Raw genomic sequence first — 22,838 nt, 5'->3', positions numbered from 1 at the left:
ATTATTTTTGGTGATTTTCAGAAATAATTCCTGTCAGAACAGTTGTAAAGCTGCAGAGAATTGGTGCTACTTTCAGACTTCCATCCAAGCCATGCCCCCCAAATATACAATTTTTAACCTAGATCTGAAAAGTATGAACTGCTGCTTTCATGAAACTCTCTGAACAAATGACTACAGTATACATTTTGCAAGAAACTTCAAAAATTATTCAACACATCTCAGGTTGCATTTTAAGAAAAAGATGGGTATCTTCAATAGTTTAATTTGCAAAACTTCAACAAAGCATTTTTCAGAATGTGCTGCGCTCTTCCACATAGCACATGTTCAAACAATAAAAAAGTGACTGCAAAGCAAGCTGGAAATGTTTTGAAGTAGAAAAGTACACTTGGGGGAGTACCAGAGTTCAGTGATAACCAAACTGTGCAATCATACACAACTGGTTCTACTTGGAATCTGGCCTTGACAGAATCTTCCCCTCTTAGAGGGTGTTGAAAGATTTGTTACAAATACAAAAATAAAATTTAAATTTCACATGGCAAAAATCAGAATGCAACAACATGGTCCATAAACTGATACTCTAGACCACTATAGTATCAGTTTTGAGTAGTTTAATCTCATAAACAAACCAGGTTGTTCTTATAATTCTGTATCAGGAAGTTTGTATGCGACTTAGATGACTTTTGGACAACAGATTAAAAGTGCATCTTCACAGAAAAATAAATACACTATGACTTAGATATGAACAAAGATATCTCACTCATTCATGTAATGCCATAAAATTAGAAGTTATGTACTCACCATAACGTTCCATCTGAGTAGGTGTATTCATTTGTCTGCAACCTGTGGGTTATGGATCCGATATTGGATCCGAACCGGCATGGTTTACCAGCTATGGATCCAAGCTCTCAGCTCCTCCCCTCACCCATAATGCCCTGCTCTACCCTCATGACCTCAGATCGAGTTTGCCAAAAGCAAGAACACCCTGAAAAGGGTAACACAACAAATGCAGGAAACTGAAAGGCCAGGGGGATAGGAGGGCGGGATTGCAGACAAATGAATACACCTACTCAGATGGAACGTTATGGTGAGTACATAACTTCTAAATCTGAAGTAGGAGATTCATTTGTCTGCAACCTGTGGGACAGAGTCCCCAGCTACCTGAATCTTGGGCGGCCATCATGGAAGGATATTCCGGAGCACCGCGGAGCCAAAGGATGCTCTACCCCTAGATGCAAGATCCAACTTGTAGTGGGAAATAAAAGTATGAGATGAAGCCCACGTGGCTGCTGCACAAATATCATCTAGAGGAATCCTAGCCTTAAAGGCTGCCGAGGTAGAGACTGACCGGGTTGAATGGGCATGTACACCCTCCGGTGCGGGCCTTCCTGAAGCTTGATAAGCCAATAAGATACATTGTGAAATCCAGCGAGACAGTGAGACTTTAGAAATTGGTTTGCCCAAATTAAATTTAGCAAAGGAAATGAACAACTGGTCGGATTGCCTATGACCAGCCGTCCTGTTTAGATAAAATCTAAGTTGCCTGTGAACATCTAAGGAGTGAAGCTTGTATTCACCTTTGTTTTCATATTTAGGAAAGAAAACAGGGAGGTTAATGGATTGATTAATGTTTGCTTCAGAAGCTACTTTAGGAAGAAAGGACGGGTTGGTCCTGAGGTAAACACGGTCCGGATGAAAGACCAAGTAAGGAGGTTTAGCTGATAATGCTTGGAGCTCTGAAACTCTCTTGGCCGAAGTAATGGCTACTAAGAAGGCAGTCTTGAACGACAAGAATTTCAGATCTACCGTAGCCGCCGGTTCGAAGGGGGGGGCGGTCAAGGCCTGGAGAACTAAGGAAAGGTCCCAAGGAGGAACCACTTGTTTTACAGGGGGCCTGAGAAGAAAAGTACCTTTAAGGAAAATTTTACACAACTTGGCCGACATCAGTGGATTGAGTCATGACCAATGTGATAATGTGAAATTGCCGCAAGTTGTACTTTGACCGTGGAACTGCTGGCACCATTGTTAAAAAGAGTGGTTAAGAAATCAAGCACCAAAGGGAGAGGAACTGTGAAGGGGTTTAGGCCTTGCCGCTCCGCCCACAAAAAAAAACGTTTCCACTTGCTACGGTAGACTTTCCTAGTGGATGGTTTATGAGCTGCCACCAGGATCGCCTTAACAGGGGAAGAAATACCGGGAGTCCTGATCAAGAGTGGAACTGGAGCAGCCAAGCGGTCAGCTTCAGGTTGTCCAGGTTCGGAGGGGATAAGCGGGATGGATGAGATATCAGATCCGGAATGGGATCTAGAATCCAAGGAGGATTCACAGAGTGAGACCTTAGGAAGGGGAACCAGATCTGTCGAGGCCAAAACGGAGCAATGAGAATCATTCTGCACCCCAACCGAGAGGCTTTCTGAAGAAGTTGGAGCATCAGAGGCAAGGGGGGATAAGCATAAAGAAGACCGGGTGGCCAAGCATGCACCAGAGCGTCTCTTGGGGAACCTCCTGGAGGAGGTATCAGAGCGAAAAAATTGTCGCACTTGGTGTTTGAGGGAGAGGCAAAAAGATCGCAAGAAGGAGTTCCCCACCATGCGAATATGCGTTCCGCTACTTGAGTATTGAGAGACCACTCGTAAGGGGTGAGAATGGTGCGACTGAGCTTGTCCGCCAGGATGTTGGACTGACCCGGAATGTGCGTTGCTATGAGAAAGCGGTTGGTGGAGATTGCCCATTCCCAAACTCTCATGGCTTCTCGACAAAAAGGGTAAGACCTGGTTCCTCCTTGCTTGTTGATATACCAGACAACCGACATGTTGTCCAATTGAATCGCAATTGTTCCCAAGGGAAGAAAGGCCTGAAGTGCTAGCAACGCTAACAGCACTGCTCTCATCTCTAGAACGTTGATATGCAGTAAGGTCTCTGAATCGTTCCACGTGCCTTGGACGGTCTGGCCTGCAAAATGCCCCCCCCCAGCCGAGGCGGGAGGCGTCTGTGGTCACCGTGGCGAGAGGGGGAGAAGCACAAAATGGGCGGCCTCCGTGGAGATCTGGAGAGTGAAGCCACCACAGGAGGGACCGCTTGCAAGCCTTGCTGATCGCAATGGGATGATGCATAGGAAGAGCAAGATACGACCACTGTACTAGGAGTGTCCACTGGAGGATGCGCATATTGAACCTGGCGAGAGGAAGAAGTGCTATAGCAGCCGCCATGGACCCTAGAGCCCTCAGGACCAACTCCGCCGGAACTGAGCTTGAGTGGAGAATGGCCCGCACCTGGAGTTGCAGATTTTGAACCCTGTCCGCAGTGAGGAAGGCTTTTAAACTCCTTGTGTCTAACCTGGCACCTATAAAATCTATGAACTGCGTGGGTGCTAGGTTGGATTTTTTTGTGTTTATAGTGATGCCCAGACGGGGAGCAAGATGGAGAAAGGAGTCTCGCGCCAATAGTAGTAGATGTCTTGTTGGGGCGGTAAGGAGCCAGTCGTCCAGGTAGGGAAAGACCTGTACCCCCTGAAGCTTCAGGTGGGCCGCTACCACTGCTAATACTTTGGTGAACACCCTGGGGGCTGTGGTGAGACCAAAGGGAAGGACCCAGAACTGGTAGTGACTGGCTCCCAGCCGGAAGCGGAGAAACCTCCTGGAGCGCCTGTCCATTAGTATATGGTAGTACGCATCCTTGAGGTCTATGGAGCACATCCAGTGATTTTCTCCCAGAAGGGGGAGAATAGACTGCAGAGTGACCATTCGGAACTTCTCCTTGGGAACTGCCAGGTTCAAGAGAGAAAGGTCTAAAATTGGTCTTAGATCCCCCGTCTTTTTTGGCACTAAAAAGAACCTGGAGTAGAAACCCTGATCCGATCTGGTCTGGGGGGACGGGCTGGATGGCTCTTTTCTTTAGCAGATGGCCAATTTCTGCCAAAGCGGCCTCCCATTGACCGGGTGGAACGTCGGGGAGGGACTTCAATTTTGGCAAGTGACGAAAGGGGATACGGTATCCTCTGGATATGATCTGGAGAACCCAGCGGTCTGATGTTATGGACTCCCATGCCGCTAGGTGCTCCGAAAAACGTCCCCCGACTGCCTCCAGAGTGGAGCAGCCGGGCAACCCCTCAGGGTTGCTGCGCGGGTCGTTCAGAGAAGGGTTCTCTGGACCCGAAGTTCCTGGGAGCCCCTCTGCCTCTAGGGCGGCATCCTCCCTGTCCTCCTCTGCCACGGAAGGACTGGTTGTCCGGAGCAGGCTGGGATTGCTGCGACTTCCGGAACCACATCTTCTTCTGACCCTTTTGGTTCCTAGAATAGGGCCTCTGGGGTGCAGAGAAGCGGATTCCGACGGCAGACAGCGTCTTCCCATCCTTCTCGCTCTGGGTCAAAGTGTCGCGAACAGTTTTGCCAAAGAGGGCAGAACCATCGAAGGGGGCGTTCGCAAATGACGCTTTGAAGGGCTCTGAGAAATTGCAATGACAGAGCCAGGCCTGACGTCTAGTAACTAGACCTGCCCCTGCGGCTCTAGCGGCGCCTTCCGTAGCATGGGAGAGTAGCCGCATAGAGGTATTGGTAACGGACCTGAGAGTGGCCATGCTGGTGGTGTGCAGCACTTTGTCCTCCTCCGACATGGACTCTGGGGGGGATGCAGCGTATTCTTTAATAAGATCGCGCTGCATCCTAATCACATGTGCCAGATAGTTCAGCGCCCTTACCGAGAAGGTCGCTGAACTAAACATCCACTTCCCCAAGCGGTCCATCATCCGAGACTCCTTGCTCAGGGGATGGACTGAGGGACGCTCCTGAGCAAGTTCCCTCTTGGTGGCCGCCGCCGTCAACATGGCATCTACCGGAGGCCCCTTACTCCAATGGGCACGGTCAGCCAAGGGACTGAGGATCCGGTCGGGCCTTTTAGGGATTGGCTCCATGGTGTCCGGTTCCTTCCACGCCCTGGTGGTAATGAGGTCCACCAGGGGGTCGGCAGGGGGGGACACCCAAGAGGTAGACGGGCCCGCTTCAAATGCCTCCAAGAACACGGACTCATCCGAGGAAGACTTGGGGGCAGACCACCCCCCCCTTATGCGGAGCATTTCCATGATGTCTCCAAATGAGACATCCTCGGGGGGTGACCGTGGGGAGCCTTCCCCTTCCTCCAAATCCGTGTCTTCCGTGAGAGACTCGGGGGAGTCAATGTGCCTCCTTTTGCACGTATGCTTGCGATGAACATCCTCTGGGGGGCTGTCAGAGGACTCCTCGCAAACAGCAACCTGTTCCAGGGGAACAGCTTGGGGCACAGGAGCGGGCTGTCCCAAGGGCCGGATGGTGGAAGCCTGACCCAGTGCAGAGGGAGCGTAGAGCGGAGCCGAAACAAGTGCCGGGGGTCCGGAGACCCTCAACAGGGCCCTCTCCACTACATCAAAAGCCGAAGGGGAGCCGACCTCGACCAAAGGATCTGACAATCGGCTCCCCCTCGGATCCGAGGAGTGGATCGGAGCCGGCGCCGAAGCGCTCGGATCCGAAGGGACAGTGCGCTCCGACACAGACGGCGCCGAAGGAGCACTGATCCCCCGGATCCGAAGCTCGGATCCAGGCTCCGAGAGGTCGGATCCGATGCACTCAAGGGCAGGGTCGGATCCGAAGTACCAAGTACTATCGGCGCCGACCCACCCCCGGCTCCGAAGCTGCTCGGCTCCAACTGCTCCGAACCCGGGTAGCGGGTCAGAGAAGGAGCAATTGGCTTGAAAAAAGGGGGGGAGGCAAGAGCACTCCCATCTGCATCTGGGCCTGGATGAACCTTCTCATCATCCGGTCCAGATCAGCGTCCGACAGGCTATAAGTTGATCTCGACGAGGCTACCGAGGTAGGCCTTGAGTGCCTCCTCGATAGCCTCGATGGAGATCAGGTCTCCTCCTCCTCAGGTCCCGGTGAAAAACACGCTGGAGACCGGAGTCGAGGAGGGGGAGAGCCAGCAGACAAGGAGGCCGGGGGAGAAGCCCGCTTGGCTGGCGGGGCCGAAACAGAGGTCTCGGCCCGCCGCTTATGGTGCTTCTCCCTCCGTTCCTTCTTCCTAGCTTCCCTCTCCTCCGAACCACTACAGGGAGGTTGAGTCCCAGGGGGAGGAGGGGGAGCCGGAGAGGGGACAACCGTGGTAACGGTTACCCCCGAAGGAGCGGAGGCCGGAGCCGAGTCCGGCTGCAAAGGACCCGCCAAGACAAGCTTGGACCTCCGCTCCTTCAATGCCCTGGGGTTGAACCCTGCACAAATGGAACATCCAGATGTGAGGTGTTCAACCCCCAGGCATCTAACACACCGAGTGTGGCCATCAGCTGGGGAAAGCTTATGGCCACACTCGAGCACTGAAAATACAGCTTTGGGCTGCTCAGACATCCCAAAAGCAAACAAACAAGGTTACTAAAACTAGTTAAAGTAAAGTAACAAAACCACTCAACAGGCCCAAACACACACTACGCTACCAGCGAGGGGAGGGATAGTAAAAATAAATTTTAAAGACTAAAAGTATAATAATATAAGAGGGAAACCTACACTTTCACACAACTTTCACACAAAACTTTCAAAATTATGCACTTTAAGACTAGAAATTTCACTTAGCTGGAGAGCTGGAAAAACACAATCTGGTCACCATGCGCGGCAAACGAGATCTGAGGTCATGAGGGTAGAGCAGGGCATTATGGGTGAGGGGAGGAGCTGAGAGCTTCGATCCATAGCTGGTAAACCATACCAGTTCGGATCCGATATCGGATCCATAACCCACAGGTTGCAGACAAATGAATCTCCTACTTCAGATTGATTGTTAAGTAGTGACCTGTTCTGGCTCAGAAGGATTAAACATTGACTTCTGCCCCTATTGACCTGAATTTGGTTAATGGACCGAGTGCTGAAGAGTGTAGTATGGGGAGGTGGTAACTAAATGGAAATTGCCAACTTGTCCTTTTTGAGAGATGGGGCCACAGGTGATCCATTGCAAGAAATTCAACTGCTAATTTTACCTCTTTGTGTGTAACACCTTGAAGTGGAGGCTGTATGTGTGGAAGCACATATTTACCTTCTCTGCTGCAAGTACTTTCAGAAGTTGGAGCCATGCCAAAGGAATGCCTGAAAATTATGAAAAAAATCTAATTTACACAATGAATAATGGCACCACTGTTGCTTTCCCTTCCAAAGGGAACACATAGGTTAGTGTGCCCCACCACCCCCCCACTATGGAATGAATGGGCTGACTGTCTAGCTGAGAGGGATGCTTGACAGTAACGGGCAGGTAGCCAAAAAAATTAAACCAAAAAAAAAAAAAACTGCTGCTGTTAGAAGACTACATATGATGGACAACTGTAGCTTTAAAATTCTGTCTCTCTGGCATTTTTCAGCACCAAATCAGAAGAGCAGTTTTTATGACACTAACTCAAGCATATACAACAGCTCTTTTGTATAAGGTTTATGTGAACAGCAATAAGCTTTTTCTCATGTGGAAAAACACTTGCTATTTTCTGGTTTGGAGTGGCAGCATTACAGCTGTCACAGTCATAAATGCCTTTCAATAAATAGTCATCACTGTCCTAGCTCAAAACACAGAAGGATAAAGCCCTGACTATGATACAGATGACATGAGTCTGACCAGTGGTTTGGAGCTGGAAGAGCCATGTTGGTAAGACAGCAGTGAGCATAGATGCCAGCTTGCTTTTCTGGGACAAGGGTGACTAGTTCTACCTAGCAGAAAGGGTGCATTACAGTACATACTGCTGAAGACAGCTGCTATCACGTAGAGAAACGGCAGATGCTCATGGTAGCATATGCTGTAGAATAGCCAGCTAGCCAGGACCTGGCATACACAGTGGTGCTCATGTACAGAGCCTAGTACTACACAGTGTCCTGACAAATTGCCACTGGTTTAGTGAGTTAGGTACATAAATGCCTGCTGTCATCCCATGTGGAAATGACAGAGTACCTTAGCTCATGCCATAGATGGGAACAAATGGGGTTGAGAAGTCAATGGGAGGAGGGAGGGGGGCTGACAATCAGCAGGAATCCTGAAAAATATAATTAATAAAACAATACATAAAAGGCCATTACTGAATGTTTTGGGGAAAAAGCAGTGAAGACAGCCTAGGTTTAAATGGCTACATTTACAGTAATAAACATTTTGTAAGTCCGGAATTTTTCAACAACTTCATCCAAAAACTTTGGTTTTATTTTTTAGGATGCTAATTCATGAATAAATCAAAGATTTGTATCTTTTTCCCTACAAGCCTGCCTAACATCAGATCCTATTGGTTTTGAATCCATTCACTGCCCTGCCAATAAACAGCCTCCCTCACGAAGGCAAGAATAAACTAGAGGGACGCATCATGCAGGCAGCCCTGGAGGTGCTTGGACTCTCACCTGCAACTACAGATGTAGGATATGAGACTGTTCTGTATTTACACTCTCACCCAGTCCTGGTGGTTGATGTGGGCACTTGTGTCACCATGGGGGCCTACACTTGTATGTTTGTGTTCCAACCAATATCGTCATTAAGAGCAACCAGTATTAGTATGGTAGAACCAAGCCCATGTTACTAGTGATGACTGCATTTTTTCTCTCCTCTGCAACTGTCAGCCATTAGATGCATCCCACAGCCCCTCCTTAAACATCTGCTTCTACTCTAACCTATCCAACCTGCTCCTTCAGACTGGGCCTCAGTGGAAGCAACAGTAGAGAAATTTCTGGCATACGTGGTTAAAACAGGAGGTGAAGAATGAATATGAGATCCACATATCCTTGTACAGTGCCACTTGCACAGTTATGTGGAAGTGGGAGGAGGCTGAATGGGGAGAAAGGAAGCCTACCTGAGTGGAGCTTAGTGACGCCACACCCTGAACTATGCATACCATTACCTTACTCTGGCCTACCCAACTGCCATCTGCAGTGTGACCGCAGCACTGTCCCCTGGCCATCCGGGAATGCCCTACATCACTGATAGAAACACCCACCCTCCCCTACTGGAGTGGATAAGTTGAAGAATTGATTATTCTTCTCCCCAACGTACCTGGCTCTTCCATTGCCCAAGCAGATAATCAAACTTGGATCATCTAGGTCTCAGTCAGGGTTCCATCCCTCTGCACCACATAACCAGGCCCTCTAGTTATGAATGCATTTTATTTTATTAAGCTGAAAAATTCTAGCACATTTCCCTGCACAAAGTGTACACTGCTTTATTCATGCCATTCTGCCTGGTGCTATACCCTCATCTTCCAGAATGTCATTTTATATAGTTTTCCTAAGATACCAATTTTTCTGGAAATATATTACCACTGACTTGTTCTAATCTTTAGTGCAACAACCTTGTTACTTCAATTTTCTAGAGATCCGTGTATTTTTTATTTGCAACACTTAAATGTAAGTGGTGGGTAAACATTTTCTCTTACTTAGAGTAGAATATGACATTCTTTTGAATCCACTTCTGGTTCTGTAATATATGGTACACTTAGTTTCAAAAATGTCCTCTTCCATTTGTTTCTGCAGTTATAAAAATGAGTCTACTCTAATTAAATTGTGCATTTCTGCACAAATCTTTATCTATCATAACTAATTTATTGACATTTATTCCATTCAGCCTCTTCCAGTTTTACATTCAGTTCTAAAAATGAATCTCTAAGTGCCTCTCCTTATCAGGTTGTAAAGTTACTCAAGGCCTCCAATTTTTCTTTTATTTCTTGCTTTTTCTTATTCATTTTGTCATTTAAGCAATAAATAGTGATATGCCTGTAAAATATTAGAATGACTACCTTTGTTTTTTGGGCACTTTACTTTCATTTCCAAATGCAAATTCCTTTTTTCACGTTTCTAATATTTGTTTTTTCTCTCATTAATAAATAATATTAGTGTATACAAGATAGCATACAGCATGAACTAGCAATTGTTATAAAGCTTTAAAGTAACACCAACAAGTAGCGAAAAAAATAAAGCAAAGAGAGAGAAACCCAACACGCAGAGTAAGTATTAACTACTCAGATAAACTATAACCAAAGAGGCACAAAAAATAAATAAACAACCCCTTTTCTAACAAGTTCAATTAATCAATGACTTCTTTCAGCTGAAAGCAATATCCCACATTACTGAGAGAGCTTTGTTATCTATCGCTGTAGCATTCACCTCCACAACCCTTTGCAACCAATACGCCCACCTTGCTATAAATTTTAGTCTATTGCCCCCCCCCCCACTTACATTTTCTTCCACTGATCTGATATACTCAACTACTGAGATTATATCTTCTACCTTGATGGGTAAATGCTACTTCCATATCCTTGTTATAGCCTTCTTCGAGGCTAGCCCTATCACATAAAAAAAGAAGTTATGTACTCACCATAACATTCCGTTTGTATTGTCGATTTTTTCATCTCTCCTCACAGATGGGGTTATGGATCCGACTGAGCCGCGACCAAGCTTGTGGCAACCAAAGTCGTCCTTAGACACTCCCTTTAACCACAACGCACCACTCTCTGTTCCCTCAGATCTTGTTTGCCATCATATACACTGGCTATAAATCCTGGAATAAAAAGTAAAGAGTGAAAGATGATTGAAGAGGCCAGTTCTGCAGAGACAATGATAAAAACACTTGTCCTGATTGTAAAAATTTCTCATTCAAGCAGGGCCGAGGGCTGGAGGGCGGGAATGTGAGGAGAGATGAAAAAATCAACAATACAGATGGAACATTATGGTGAGTACATAATTTCTTTATCTGATATTGTCATTTTTTTCATCTCCTCCTCACAGATGGGACAGAGTCCCCAGCTTCCTATATCCTGGGTGGACTCAAGGAAGAATGTTCCTCAGAACCATCGAACCAAAGGAGGCCCTTCTCCGAGAGACCATGCCCAACTTACAGTGGGAGATAAAGGTATGATGTTTAGACCATGTAGCTGCTGCACAAATGTCATCCATGGAAAAGTTAGTTGGAAAAACTGCAGACGAGGCCATCCACAGTCGAGTGAGCTCGAATAGGCTTGGGAAGATTACAACCTTTTGAGGTGTAAACAAAGGAAATGCAATCAGAAAGGCATCTTTATAAGGTAACCTTGGAGACTGATGAGCCTTTCTTAGGACCCACAAAAGCAATGAATAACTGGTTTGTCTTGAGAAACTCATTAGTTTGATGAAGGTAGAATCTCAACTGTCTATGTACATCTAACAAGAGTAGAACATATTCACCCTTGTAGCTAAAGTTAGGAAAGAAAACGGGCAAATGAATAGATTGGTTGCTATTGGTTTGAGAAACAAATTTGGGATGAATGGAAGGGTTGGTAAGCAGTGAGACTCTGTCTTTATGGAAAACTAGATAAGGAGAATGTGGGCATAAGGCCTGGATCTCTGAAATTCTCCTTGCCGATGTGATTGCTACTAGAAAGACAGTTTTCCAGAAGAGAAACTTAATATTACAGGTGGCTGCAGGTTTAAAGGGTGACTGTACAAAAGAACGTAGTACTAAATTGAGGTCCCATGGATCCCTGTGAGGTGGTTTTAACAACAGGGTCCCTTTTAAGAAGGTTTTGCAAAGTTTATGTGAAATTAGGGACAAATTATTCTCGAAATTATTCTCGTCAACATGGAAAACAGAAATAGCTGCTAATTTAACTTTGACTGTAGAGGCAGACACCCAGTCATTAAAAAGCTGAGCCAGAAAATACAAGACAAAGGGTACAAGGGCTGTAATAGAATCTACATTATGCTGTAGCGCCCAAATTACAAATCTCTTCCATTTACTTTTTTTTTTTTTTTTTTTTTTTTTACAGTTTTTGGGTAGACAATTTATGAGAAGACAATAAAATATGTTTGACTGGTGAGGACAGCATAGGTTGTTTGGTAATTAACAGAACTGTAGAAACCAAGCCGTCAGCTTGAGATTGTGGAGGTTGGGAAGAATCATTCCTGTCGGGTGTGACAGCAGCTCTGGAAAGCTTTTCAGAATCCAGGGCTTCTTCTGAAGATGAGGCCAAAGAAAGGAAACCAAATTTTATAAGGCCAGAATGGGGTAATGAGGATTACTGTTCTCTTCAACCTGCTTGCTTTTTGAATGAACTTGGAGATCAGGGGAAGTGGGGGAAAGGCATAAAGTTGACCAGGGGGCCAAATGTGCATAACAGCATCCCTTGGGAACTTTCCCTGTGGTGGGATCCGGGCAAAGTAGTTGCTGCACTTGTTCAGGGGAGAAGCAAAAAGGTTGTAGCAAGCCTGGCTCCCTCTGTGGAAAATGTCCTCCGCTACCTTTTGGTTGAGGAACCACTCATGAGGCATGAGACTGGACCTGCTCAATTTGCCTGCTATCACATTGGACTTCCCAGAAATATGTGTTGCTGTGAGAAAGGAGTTGGAAGAGATTCCCCATTGCCACACTCTGACAGCCTCTTGACATAGAGGATAAGACCTGACTCACCTTTGTTTCTTTAAGTACCAGACCACTGTCATGTCTGATTGAACTGCAACTGTTCCCAGAGGGAGAGAAGCTTGAAATGCTTGCAATATGAGAAGCACAGCTCTCATCTCCAGGACATTGATGTGCATGTTCGCCTCGTCTGCAGACCAGGTCCCTTGGACCATCCTCCCCAGATAATGCCCCCCCACCCTATCTGGGAGGCATCCGTGGTCACCTTGGCCTGCGGCTGTGGGGGAACAAAGGGTCGAGCTTGCAACAATTGGTCTGAATGCACCCACCACAAAAGGGATCTCTTGCATGTGTTGGTTATCAGAATCTGTCGGGACATGGACTGATGAAGAATCGACCATTGGACAGCCAGAAGCCACTGTAGAACTCTCATGTGGAATCTGGCTAACTGTACTAGTACATTGTCGCAGCCATTAATCTTAACCTTGAAGACTGTAACATGTGGCTACCTTGAAGCAACCTGGTTGTTTGTCATCTGATTGTGAAATACTCTTGACATTGGAAGTTTGGCAATCATCTGAGTAGTGTCCAAAACCACTTCAAGGTCTGTACCGGTTCCAGATTTTATTTTTGGAAGTTTATTGTGATACCCAATTGTGCACAAAGCTGAAGAACTGAATCCCATGTGTTTAACAGTAGATGCCTGGTTGCGGAGGAGATGAGCCAGTCATCTAAATAAGGAAACGCCGGGAATTCCTGTAATTTCAGCTGAGCTGCAACCAGTGTCATACATTTGGAGAACACCCTGGGGGCTTTGGTGAGACCAAAGAGCAATGCTCTGAACTGGAAATGACTGGCTCCCAAATGGAAGTGTAGGTATCTTCTGGAGCATCTCTTCATCTTTATATAGTAGTGCGTGTCCTGAAGGTCCACTGAGCACATCCAAATGTCCTTCTCCAAAAAAAGGAAGTATGGACTGAACCATGACCATTCGGAACTTGCTGAGTCAAACTGACTTGTCTAGCTTGCTGAGATCCAGGACTGGTCTCCAGTCCCCTGTCTTCCTTCCAACCAAAAAGAACCTTGAGTAAATTCTGAGTCCTCTCTGGTCTGGGGGACCTCTTGGATGACTCTTTTTTTCTAGCAGTTTTTGAATCTGAATAACTGTTTGCTCCCTTTGATTGGGTGGGACATCCAGGATTCTGTTGATAAGAGGAGGGGGTTGATTGAAGGGAATGTGATAGCCTTTGGACATAATCTTCTGCACCCACAAATCTGAAGTTATGTTTTGTCAGGCTCCCCAGTGCAGGGATAGTCAATTCCCGATTGCCTTCAGAGTTGGACAATTGAGCATCCTTTCAGGAGTGCTGGGAGGGTTTCGCGAAAAAAGGGTTCTCGGGAGCCCTGGTTCTGCGGGACTCCTCTGCCACTGGGGGAAAAATCTACATGCATGTCCTGGTACGAACTCTGAGATTTTTTTGAACCACATCTTCCCATTTCCTCACTGATCTTTAGAGTAGAGTCTTTTTGGGGGGGGGGGGGATATGCCCATGGCAGACAGAGCCTTGCCTTCTTTTTCACACCTGGAAAGGGTATTTTTAACTTTTGGTATAAAAAGAGAACCACCATCAAATGAGGCGTTGACAAAGGAAGTCTTAAAGGGCTCTGCAAAGTCACATAGGTGCATCTAGGCATGCCTCCTCATAGCGATGCCAGAACCCGCTGCTCTGCTCATTCCTTCGGCTGTGTGAGCAATAAGCCTCATGGAAGAGTTAGCTATAGAGTGTAGGGTCGCTAGCTGTGAAGATACATTTTGTTGTACACCCTCAGCTACTGCTCCTTGCAGGGTATCTGTTAGCTCCTTGATTAGTAACCTCGTAAAATGGGAAAGATAGTTCAGCAATCATAAGGCAAATGACACTGAAGAAAAAACACACTTCTCACACCTATTCATCATCCTAGAATCTTTATTAGGAGGATGAATAGTAGAACTCTCCTCAGAGAGTTCCTTTTTGGTCACTGCCACCATGACTATGGCATCTATTGCAACATCCTAAGTCCAGAAGGCTTTATCTGATGGAGCTATAATTATCCTGTTTGGTCTCCAGAGAACAGGTCTCCCATGCCCGCCGAGAGATCAAACCTATGAGCTCAACGGTGGGTGGAGTAACCCAGGAGGAAGATGGGTGAGAACAAAAAGCCAGCAGGTACACCAACTCCTCAGCCAAAGGATTATTGGACTGCCAGATGCCTCTCTGCCTCAGTATTTCTAGAATCTCCCCAAAGGACATGTCCTCAGGAGGTGACCATGGGGATCCTTCTGCTTCATCGAAGTTGGGGTCTTCAGTGGCAGACTCCTTGGTGGAATCCAAATGTTTCCTCTTACAAAGTCTCTTCCGAGGAACCTCCTCAGTGGGAGACTCTGGGGAGCTATCTGAAAAGACAGGGGGGGGGACCTGCTGAGTATTCTGGTGCTTGAGGTCTCACCGTCTCAGTAGAGTATCCTGGTTGGAAGAGGTACGCAGGGAATCCTGACTAGGCTGAGGATCTGAAGGGTGAGATACCCTTTTAGTTGCAGTGGCAGCTATCACCCTCTCCAAGACCCCAAAGGCTGACTGCTCCCGAGAGAAAGATGACTCTCGACCTGGCAAGACATGCTTGGGAGACTAAGCCTCTTCCAGCCCTAAGGACAGCTTGCCCTGGGTAGAAGCTGGAGCTGAGCTCACCTGTACAGAGGCCCCGAGATGCATCAACTGCTCCTACAACTTGGGAGTCAAATGCTCTCGAGGACTGCGAGGGTCACTGTGGCTCCACGAGCTCGCTGGTTCTGAAAAAATGGAAGCACTCAGAGCCAAGACCTGATATGAAGATGATGTCCTCAGATCTGACCTAAAGGGCACCAGGCGCATCAGATCCAAGGGCTACAAAACTTGTTCTGAATTTGGAGGAGGATCCAGAGGGGGAGTAATGGACTCAAGAAGCTCCAGAGCCATATGGGTTAGGGCTGAGTGTGATTTAGTTATAACCTCTGCCCACAAAATCTTCTGCACCAAGTGCTCCACGTCATACTCAGTAAGGCTCCCGGTAGAATAAGAATTTCAGCCTGGATAAAAAGGGGGATAAAACTCTGAAAGGTATAGGGTCATAGGAGAGTACCTGGTCCGAGGAAGAGACATCACAGGCTTAAAGGCACTCTTTCTTGGATCCGATACCAAGGAATCCAGCCCATCTTTATCAATGACTCCAGAGATGAAGATACCTGATCCGGATTTGTCATGAGTTGGTGCCAATGGCTCAGATAGGTCTTTATTGGCATGGTTAGGATTTTTTTTCTTCGGCTCTGTTGAATCCGACAGAGTGGAAGAAGGCCTCTTCTTGCCCTTATCACCTGACCTAACGGACAGGGAAGACGTAGGACTAGAATGAGCCAACTTCGATTTAGAAGGCGGCTTAAATGGAGAAGCAGAAATGGCCTCTTCAAAGGCAGAGGGAAACATCCCTTTCAAGATTATTTTGTTTCTTCTTTCAACCAACGCATGATGATTGAAAGAATGACAAATACAGCAGTTCTCCTGCAGGTGTAGAGAGGACCTAGGCAATAAACGCATCGGTTGTGAGAAATCACTGAGCAGGATTCTATGCCCGCATTTTTTAAAACCACCAGGCTTATCATATTTTTCTAACATGACAAGAAGATGAAAAGAGATAAAGTTAGAAGAAAAACTATTTTTTGGAAGAAAAAACTAGGGGAAGGGTAAAAACTACTAACAATACTAGTTAAGGCTACCTACAATGGTAAGGGTAAAACTACTAACAATAGTAGTTGAGACTATCTAAAAAGGTAAGGACTGAGAGAAAAACGTACAAACCGTACTAAGAAAACAATGGTTACATGGCAGAGAAAGACAGACAGAGGTATGTGACCTAATAAAAAGTGGTTACCAAGGAAAAATTAAAGTTTTCTAACAAGGGGAGAAAAATGTCAACAGTAAGGTACTGAAGGTTGAGAAAGAACTGGAAAAAGGCAATAATTAAACAAATATGGCCTGACTATCCAAGAGCTCTAGGAAGGATCACATCTTTCACAAAGCAGCAAACGAAATCTAACGGAGCAGGAAGAGATGCATTGTGGGTAAGGGGAGTGTCCAAGAGCTTCTTTGGTTGCCACGAGCTTGGTAGCAGCCGAGTCAGATCCGTAACCCCATCTGTGAGGAGGAGATGAAAAAAATTGACAATATCAGATAGTTAATTTCTACCCGGAATAATGACCACCTGCTCCCATAGCCCACGGAAGTAGTCCTTTTCACTCACTTTAAAGTCTGATAGCCCCATTCCTTGCAGGAAATACATCCAGATCTTCTTTTAGCTTCTCCAACTCAGGACATCACCAAAAGATCCAGACCCCTACAGCTTTGGTGGTATATCTACAAGCAATAATTGCCAGCTTTCAGAAAAAAAAGTTTGCAACCCTACGCATAGTACAAAAAAAAAACTTCTATGAACATTTCCACCAAAAGATCTGAAATTTACATGACTTCACAGCTTTACTTGGCAAAATACAGAACTGCACCTACTGCACTTGCGTAATGTCAACATTTAACTGTATCTACCAAGACACCTTTACCTTATTTACTGTGAAATAACCTCTACAATGCTGAAATTCTCTCTTTGCCAAATTTGGCACATACCCTTTGCTGCATAAACCACTTCATTTTTCCCAGCCATTCCTTCTTCTCAAACCAGTACCATTTAATTTTCTACCCTTCATCTTTTAGTTTCAGATTTTCGGACCTGTAATGGGAGCCCATATCTCTGAAGGCCTTCTGCCACTCCATAAACTTCCCTTCTTTAATCATCTGATCCCAACAGCTCAGATTAGACTTCAGTTCTTTCCGTTTGGCTCCAATACTCCCCTCTCTTTTTGACTGCATTTCACTGTCTATTGTGAGTAATTCCTTTCTCCAACCCCTGGTAGAGCGGCTATCAAGTTCCCTTTTTAAAGACTGATGTGCTCAGTATTGGCTGACCAACAATTTCAGTATCAGAATCCCACAAGACTTCAAACAGATCCTTTTGCCCCAATCTATTTCTATTTCTGAGCACTTGCTGCCATATTGCCTTAGCCCTTTGATCTGTACAGCTACTAAAGAGTTCAAGTTGTGCTGCCCAAAGATATTTATCTACATTGGGGTAGAAAATCCTCCATATTCCTCTGGCATTGCTACCTCCTCTCATACTACTCTGGGTGTCATATCTGCAAAGAAAAAAATCCTCATCCAGTTCTTAAGTTTAGTAATTGTATCTTGTCCAGCAGGAACCCAAAATGACTGCCTCAAATATAAAACATGCAGCATTACATACCAGTACAATACTCAAATTTGCTGATCCATTTCTAGCTTTAAGTGCTGCCGTTTCTGTATTGTACCCATTATATTTAGTAGCATCTCTGCATATGATTGTGTACTAGACTCATCACAAGTTTCCCCTAATCCAACCCCCTATATATTTAAGTGATGACTGCACTGTGATGCATGTAAGCTTCTGCTTATTGATATATAGCAGCCATCCAGACATACCCCTCCCTTTCACTAAGATGGAGAGATGTAGTCTACATATTTATAATCCTCACCTATCTTCATCACCAATAAAGCCACTATTCAAACTTGGATTGTCTGGGTTACATTTAGAGCTTTATCCCTCTAAGCCAAAGAGACAGGACTTCAGTAACAAAAGTTTCCTCAATGTATATTGTATGTAACCACTCAAAGCAAGAGCAAAATCCCCTTCTGGGCTGGAAAATGTATTCCAGCTTGGATCAGAAAAACTGTTAATTTCTTAACAGCTTTCCATAACTGTGATTAATATCCTGCAAGTATTTAGAGAATATTAGAAATACAAGACTGGGTTAGAAAAATTCTTTCCACACCACATACGTTGGTCAGGTGTTAAAATTTTTAACCCAGACTTTCAGTATATCTACACAATGGTCCTGCTTCTTGAACTTGGAAATTCTATTATGGAAAGGAACTTTGTACAGTGACCCCAGAACCTGCAGACTGATATGCTCAAAGACAGCACCACAGTTGACAAGGTGGATCTCCACAGAAACTATGATGAATATTTACGGCCACAGTACCAAGAAACTGGGAAGCTATGGTCATATTTTGAAACATACTTAAAAATAAATATTAGCCATAGAGTACTCAGTCCAAACTTACCTGCTGAGAAGTGAAGATATATATCCTGCGGAAGGTTAGTTTTGATAGCCAGCATTGTTGAAGGAGGGCGAAGTTTGCAGTGGAATGATCAGATGAAGAAGACAGCAGTAACAAAATGAAACAAAGACTGCTTTGGACATTTCACAGACCAACCGACAGAATACTGGTCACTTACCACTGTTATTAAGAAGATGTGCAACAGTGCACTACTAGGCATCCCTAAATGTCTGTGTACAGTGATTAAGATGTGTAGGAGGAGCAGTCTGAAAGGCACTGATTCACTGGATATGTTTTTTTTTAATAAAACCAAACGTGAAGTTTGCAGGAGAAGATTTTCTTTAGATCATGGAATGTCAGTGGTGGGTTACTGGGGAATTCATCTGAGATACTGTAGGACTGGGTACACCCATTGTGATGCCCCACCACTGGACCAGTAATCAAGGAGCCTCAATCCTCACCACTAGCACCAGTGGGGGACATACATTGGGAGTATGACAGGCACACACACAGTACTTCCAGATGCAGCTCTCTGCATCGAGTGCAATCTCCCTTAAGGGCACACAGAGACCACAGTCAGTCTGGGCTGGTTTCTCCCTCTTTCTAAAGATCCCCAATAAGACTCCCTACACTGGCACAGCTATAAAGTTGAGAACTCAGCTGAGTGGCCAAGCCAAGACCTCCAGCACCTTCTCTGTGCAACTGGTGCTTCATGTCCCTGCCCAATTAGCTGACACACACACACACACTCTTGGAGATTTGTTTTACACCCCCCAGCCCCCCCCCCCCCCACAAACACACACACCTGGGGAAGGCTGGCACAGGTTTAACTAGCTATGTCCCCTTCTACTCAGACTATAAGGTAGTTATCACTGCCACCAGCCAACTCTTTATCAGCTACCTTAAGGCACTTAACAAAGGGTGTCCAATCTTGCTGTGTAATGTTACTATAAATACAAATGGTAGTTTGACCAAGAGCAAGGCTATCAGGAGTGGCCTACACAGTGTCACCAAATAAATATGCAAGTACTCTCAGAACATAAATATGACTCCTCATGGATCAGCTACAGTGAAAGGTTTAAATATATTTAATAATAAATAATAAAAGAATAAGAAAATACTCAATGTATACTAACAGTTGCATCAGAGTTTAAAATCACAGGAAATATTTAAAACAATATTGTAGGACAGTCTCAAATAAATAAATAAAAAATCTAAGCTAAGCTTTGCTACATTCCTAGCTATATCTAAAAGAATTACACTGTTCCCTAGAGTTACTTACTCATAGCAATGCAGATGTGTGGGGAATGGATCTTGTCAGGTCAAAGACAAAATACAGAATTCTGTCTCTCTCAGATGGTTCTTAAATTTATATCTCACATATTACTGCTGGGATAACTTGAAGAATTACATAATTTTTATCATCTGACTCCAACCCAGGTAAAAAAAACAACCACTGATCTGTCAGATAATATTTAGTATCTACTTGTGAAAATACATACACAAGGGCTTTTCCTCAGATCTTGGTACTTGCTGGAAGTCATAAAACAATAAAACACTTGCAAAACAATGCAGAAAGTTCCCTAGTTTTAGACATTGTGTCTCCTTGTTGCCAGAAAGTAATTCAATTTCAGCCATTTTTCTGAAGTTAACCTCTTGTATTCCAGTTTCCCCTGTTAAAATATATACATCTGAACAGTTACAACAGTGCAGGTACATTTCTGTTTTTTTTTTTCCAGTAGGGCATGCTGTGGTTACATTTTAGCTCAGTACTTTACAAAATATCTCTTCAGCACATATGTCTGTACAAACCATCTTATATGACATACAGTTCTAATACATTTGTAACACAAGTATATGAATGATGTTGATATTCACAAATGACATACAACTATTTACAAAATTCCAGATAGCGGGGCTGGCAGTATCTCCTTTTGTGATACCTACTATCAAAAAACAGTATTCCGGGTGCGGGGTAGGGACATAAATACTTTAACTGAAAGATGAATTATAGTTTATACCTGCAGTTGGCACAGCCCCTGGAAAAACACAGTTTACTGCAGGGGCTAACACTGGAATATCAAGAATCCATTTCTGTTACTTCGGAGATGTGACTCTCACTGATAGACTGGGCACCATCTACTGCTGTTTTTCACGGTATACAGGTTTGGTGTGCATGAGGGAACCTGGAGTGGCAAGATTATAATTTTCTTTTTGGAGTAAAAGCTCAGAACAGATCAGTCTACCAGAACTCATCAGGGCACAGCGTAAGTGGATGTTGGTCTCACAGGAATACAGCTTGCATTACGATACTTAGCATTTAAGTATCATTTGTTGCTTGAGGATGGGAAATGCTGCATTTCAAAAACCTTAGATCATACTTCTACTTACACATGTCATTAGTGGACTGCTAGTTTTGGAGGATCAATAGAAAACAGTAGCAGGGAAATCAGTGTACTGACTGCATCCATCCAAGCACAATAAAAAGGCTCAATAGGTTTCCAGTGTTCTTAAACAAAAATCACAAAAACTTGGCAAGCTATTAAAACTTGGAAGATTACAGACCACTATGTTATTATTTGATGAGACATGGCTTTTGATGTAACAAAATGATATATTTCAAAGCACTTGTTTACTTACCACATTGCAAAGGCAATTTGCTAACTAATGCTATTTCTACAAAGTAATATCTGCCACCTGACAGGAAGTGAGACTCACACCTAGCACTTACCCAATCAGGGGAAGGTGTCCACTGAGTGCTGGACGATCCACTTGATAAACGACGCCTGTCCACCTTAGTTTGAGGTACCTCCTATAGTCCAAAATAAGAAAATGTACAGTCAGCATAGAATGGAAATGCTATGTACACAGTAAGTCATGTCTTATTAGCATTTCTACAGCACACAAGTGCAAGTACAATCACTGCAGTTTTGAGTGAACATGGATAAAACTGATTCCTGCAGCTTTTTATGATCTTATAATCAAATCCAAGCTACTAATTTCTTTAAATTTTCTTGTGTTACAGTTTCAGAAATGACTTATGTAACCCTTTAAAAGACAATGGAGACAGAATTAGTTGAAAAGGCAGTTTTTTTTGCAAAAAGAAATAAAAAATGCAGTGAAAATACAGCACACTTCTTTCATCAGTTAGTACCATAAGTTATTTACAAGATTACAGTCCCTACAGGCTCAGCCTCACACAGCCCCTTCAGCAGTCAAAGATTACAGCTTCAGGCTTTGTCAGGCCTTCCCTTCAGCTCCATCAAAATATTTTTTGCCTATATCAGACCACATCCATAACAGGTCTCACTGGACCATTTACCTTCTGGAAATCCAACTCTTCAATTAGAGTCCTTGCTCCGACCCATAAAGAATTTCTGAATGTGGAACCATTTCTTGTATGTTCAGGTTACACCCTTTTATAAGCACTTAACTGGCAATCATATTCTGCCTAATACAGTGACTGGCTATTTTTTGTGAGACTTTAACAACATAAGATTTAAACATTTAAAAGTAAAGCCCACCTTTTTTTACGCACAGGATGTTGAAACTAACCCTCTCAGCACCAAACCATTGATTTTGGTGGGTTGGAAGATCTAAACAACTGATCAGCATTCATAAAGGCCAACCTGCACCTTTGATTTACAGTATACTGGAAAGGATGCAGTGATCGTGCCCAGCAGTTACCTGTCATCACCCCTGTTGCTTATTCAGCCATTGTAATGGGGTATAATCAGTCACCAGTTTGAAGCATCTACCTAGCAGGTAATGCTTTAATGAACAGAAAGCTAAGTCACGGCCAAGCATTCCCTTTCCAACCAATTAAAGCACAAAGCATGCTTTTCACCTGAAGTATTTGGGGAAAATACTGCTCTCAAACACATCTGTTATGCATCCGTATACAGAATAAATTATTTAGTAAAATCAAGTCACTGACACTGGCTCAGACCAGAACAGTCTTTTCAGATGTTCAATATCAAATCACTGTTGCAGTAGTCTAAGCTATTTGGGCTATATCCTGCCAAAGACATGACCAACCGACCAGCTTATCATAGCTAAAAGTCTGCCTTCTATGCACTCTAACTGCCAGAAGCCTGAGGAGTGCTCCATATAAAAAGCAGTTAAAGCAACAAAAGCTTCAGAACTTTCTTGTTGCCAAAGTGCATTCCTTTTGTGGGCTCTGTAGTACTGACGGTCAGCTAGCAATCTTTCAAAGTTGGGCAGATAAGTCCTCTTCTGGGGAAAAACATTCACTATTTTATTTTTCTGAGA

The 22,838-nt window shown here is 44.5% G+C and overlaps 1 protein-coding gene across 1 annotated transcript in view; it reads right to left on the bottom strand.

Annotated features, from left to right (window-relative positions):
- The window catches only part of HID1 (HID1 domain containing), a 1,473,500-nt gene that overhangs the window by 220,473 nt on the left and 1,230,189 nt on the right, over positions 1-22,838 (bottom strand). Inside the window, exon 16 of the mRNA XM_044090525.1 lies at positions 21,298-21,378. Within this exon, the coding sequence (XP_043946460.1) occupies positions 21,298-21,378 (81 nt within the window). The remainder of the gene's footprint in view (positions 1-21,297; positions 21,379-22,838) is intronic.

Source organism: Protopterus annectens, chromosome 12.part0 (assembly GCF_019279795.1).
Source record: "Protopterus annectens isolate FY-2018-M chromosome 12.part0, PAN1.0, whole genome shotgun sequence".
Classification (NCBI taxonomy): Eukaryota; Metazoa; Chordata; order Ceratodontiformes; family Protopteridae; genus Protopterus; species Protopterus annectens.
This window is presented reverse-complemented; position numbering and strand designations above follow the sequence as displayed.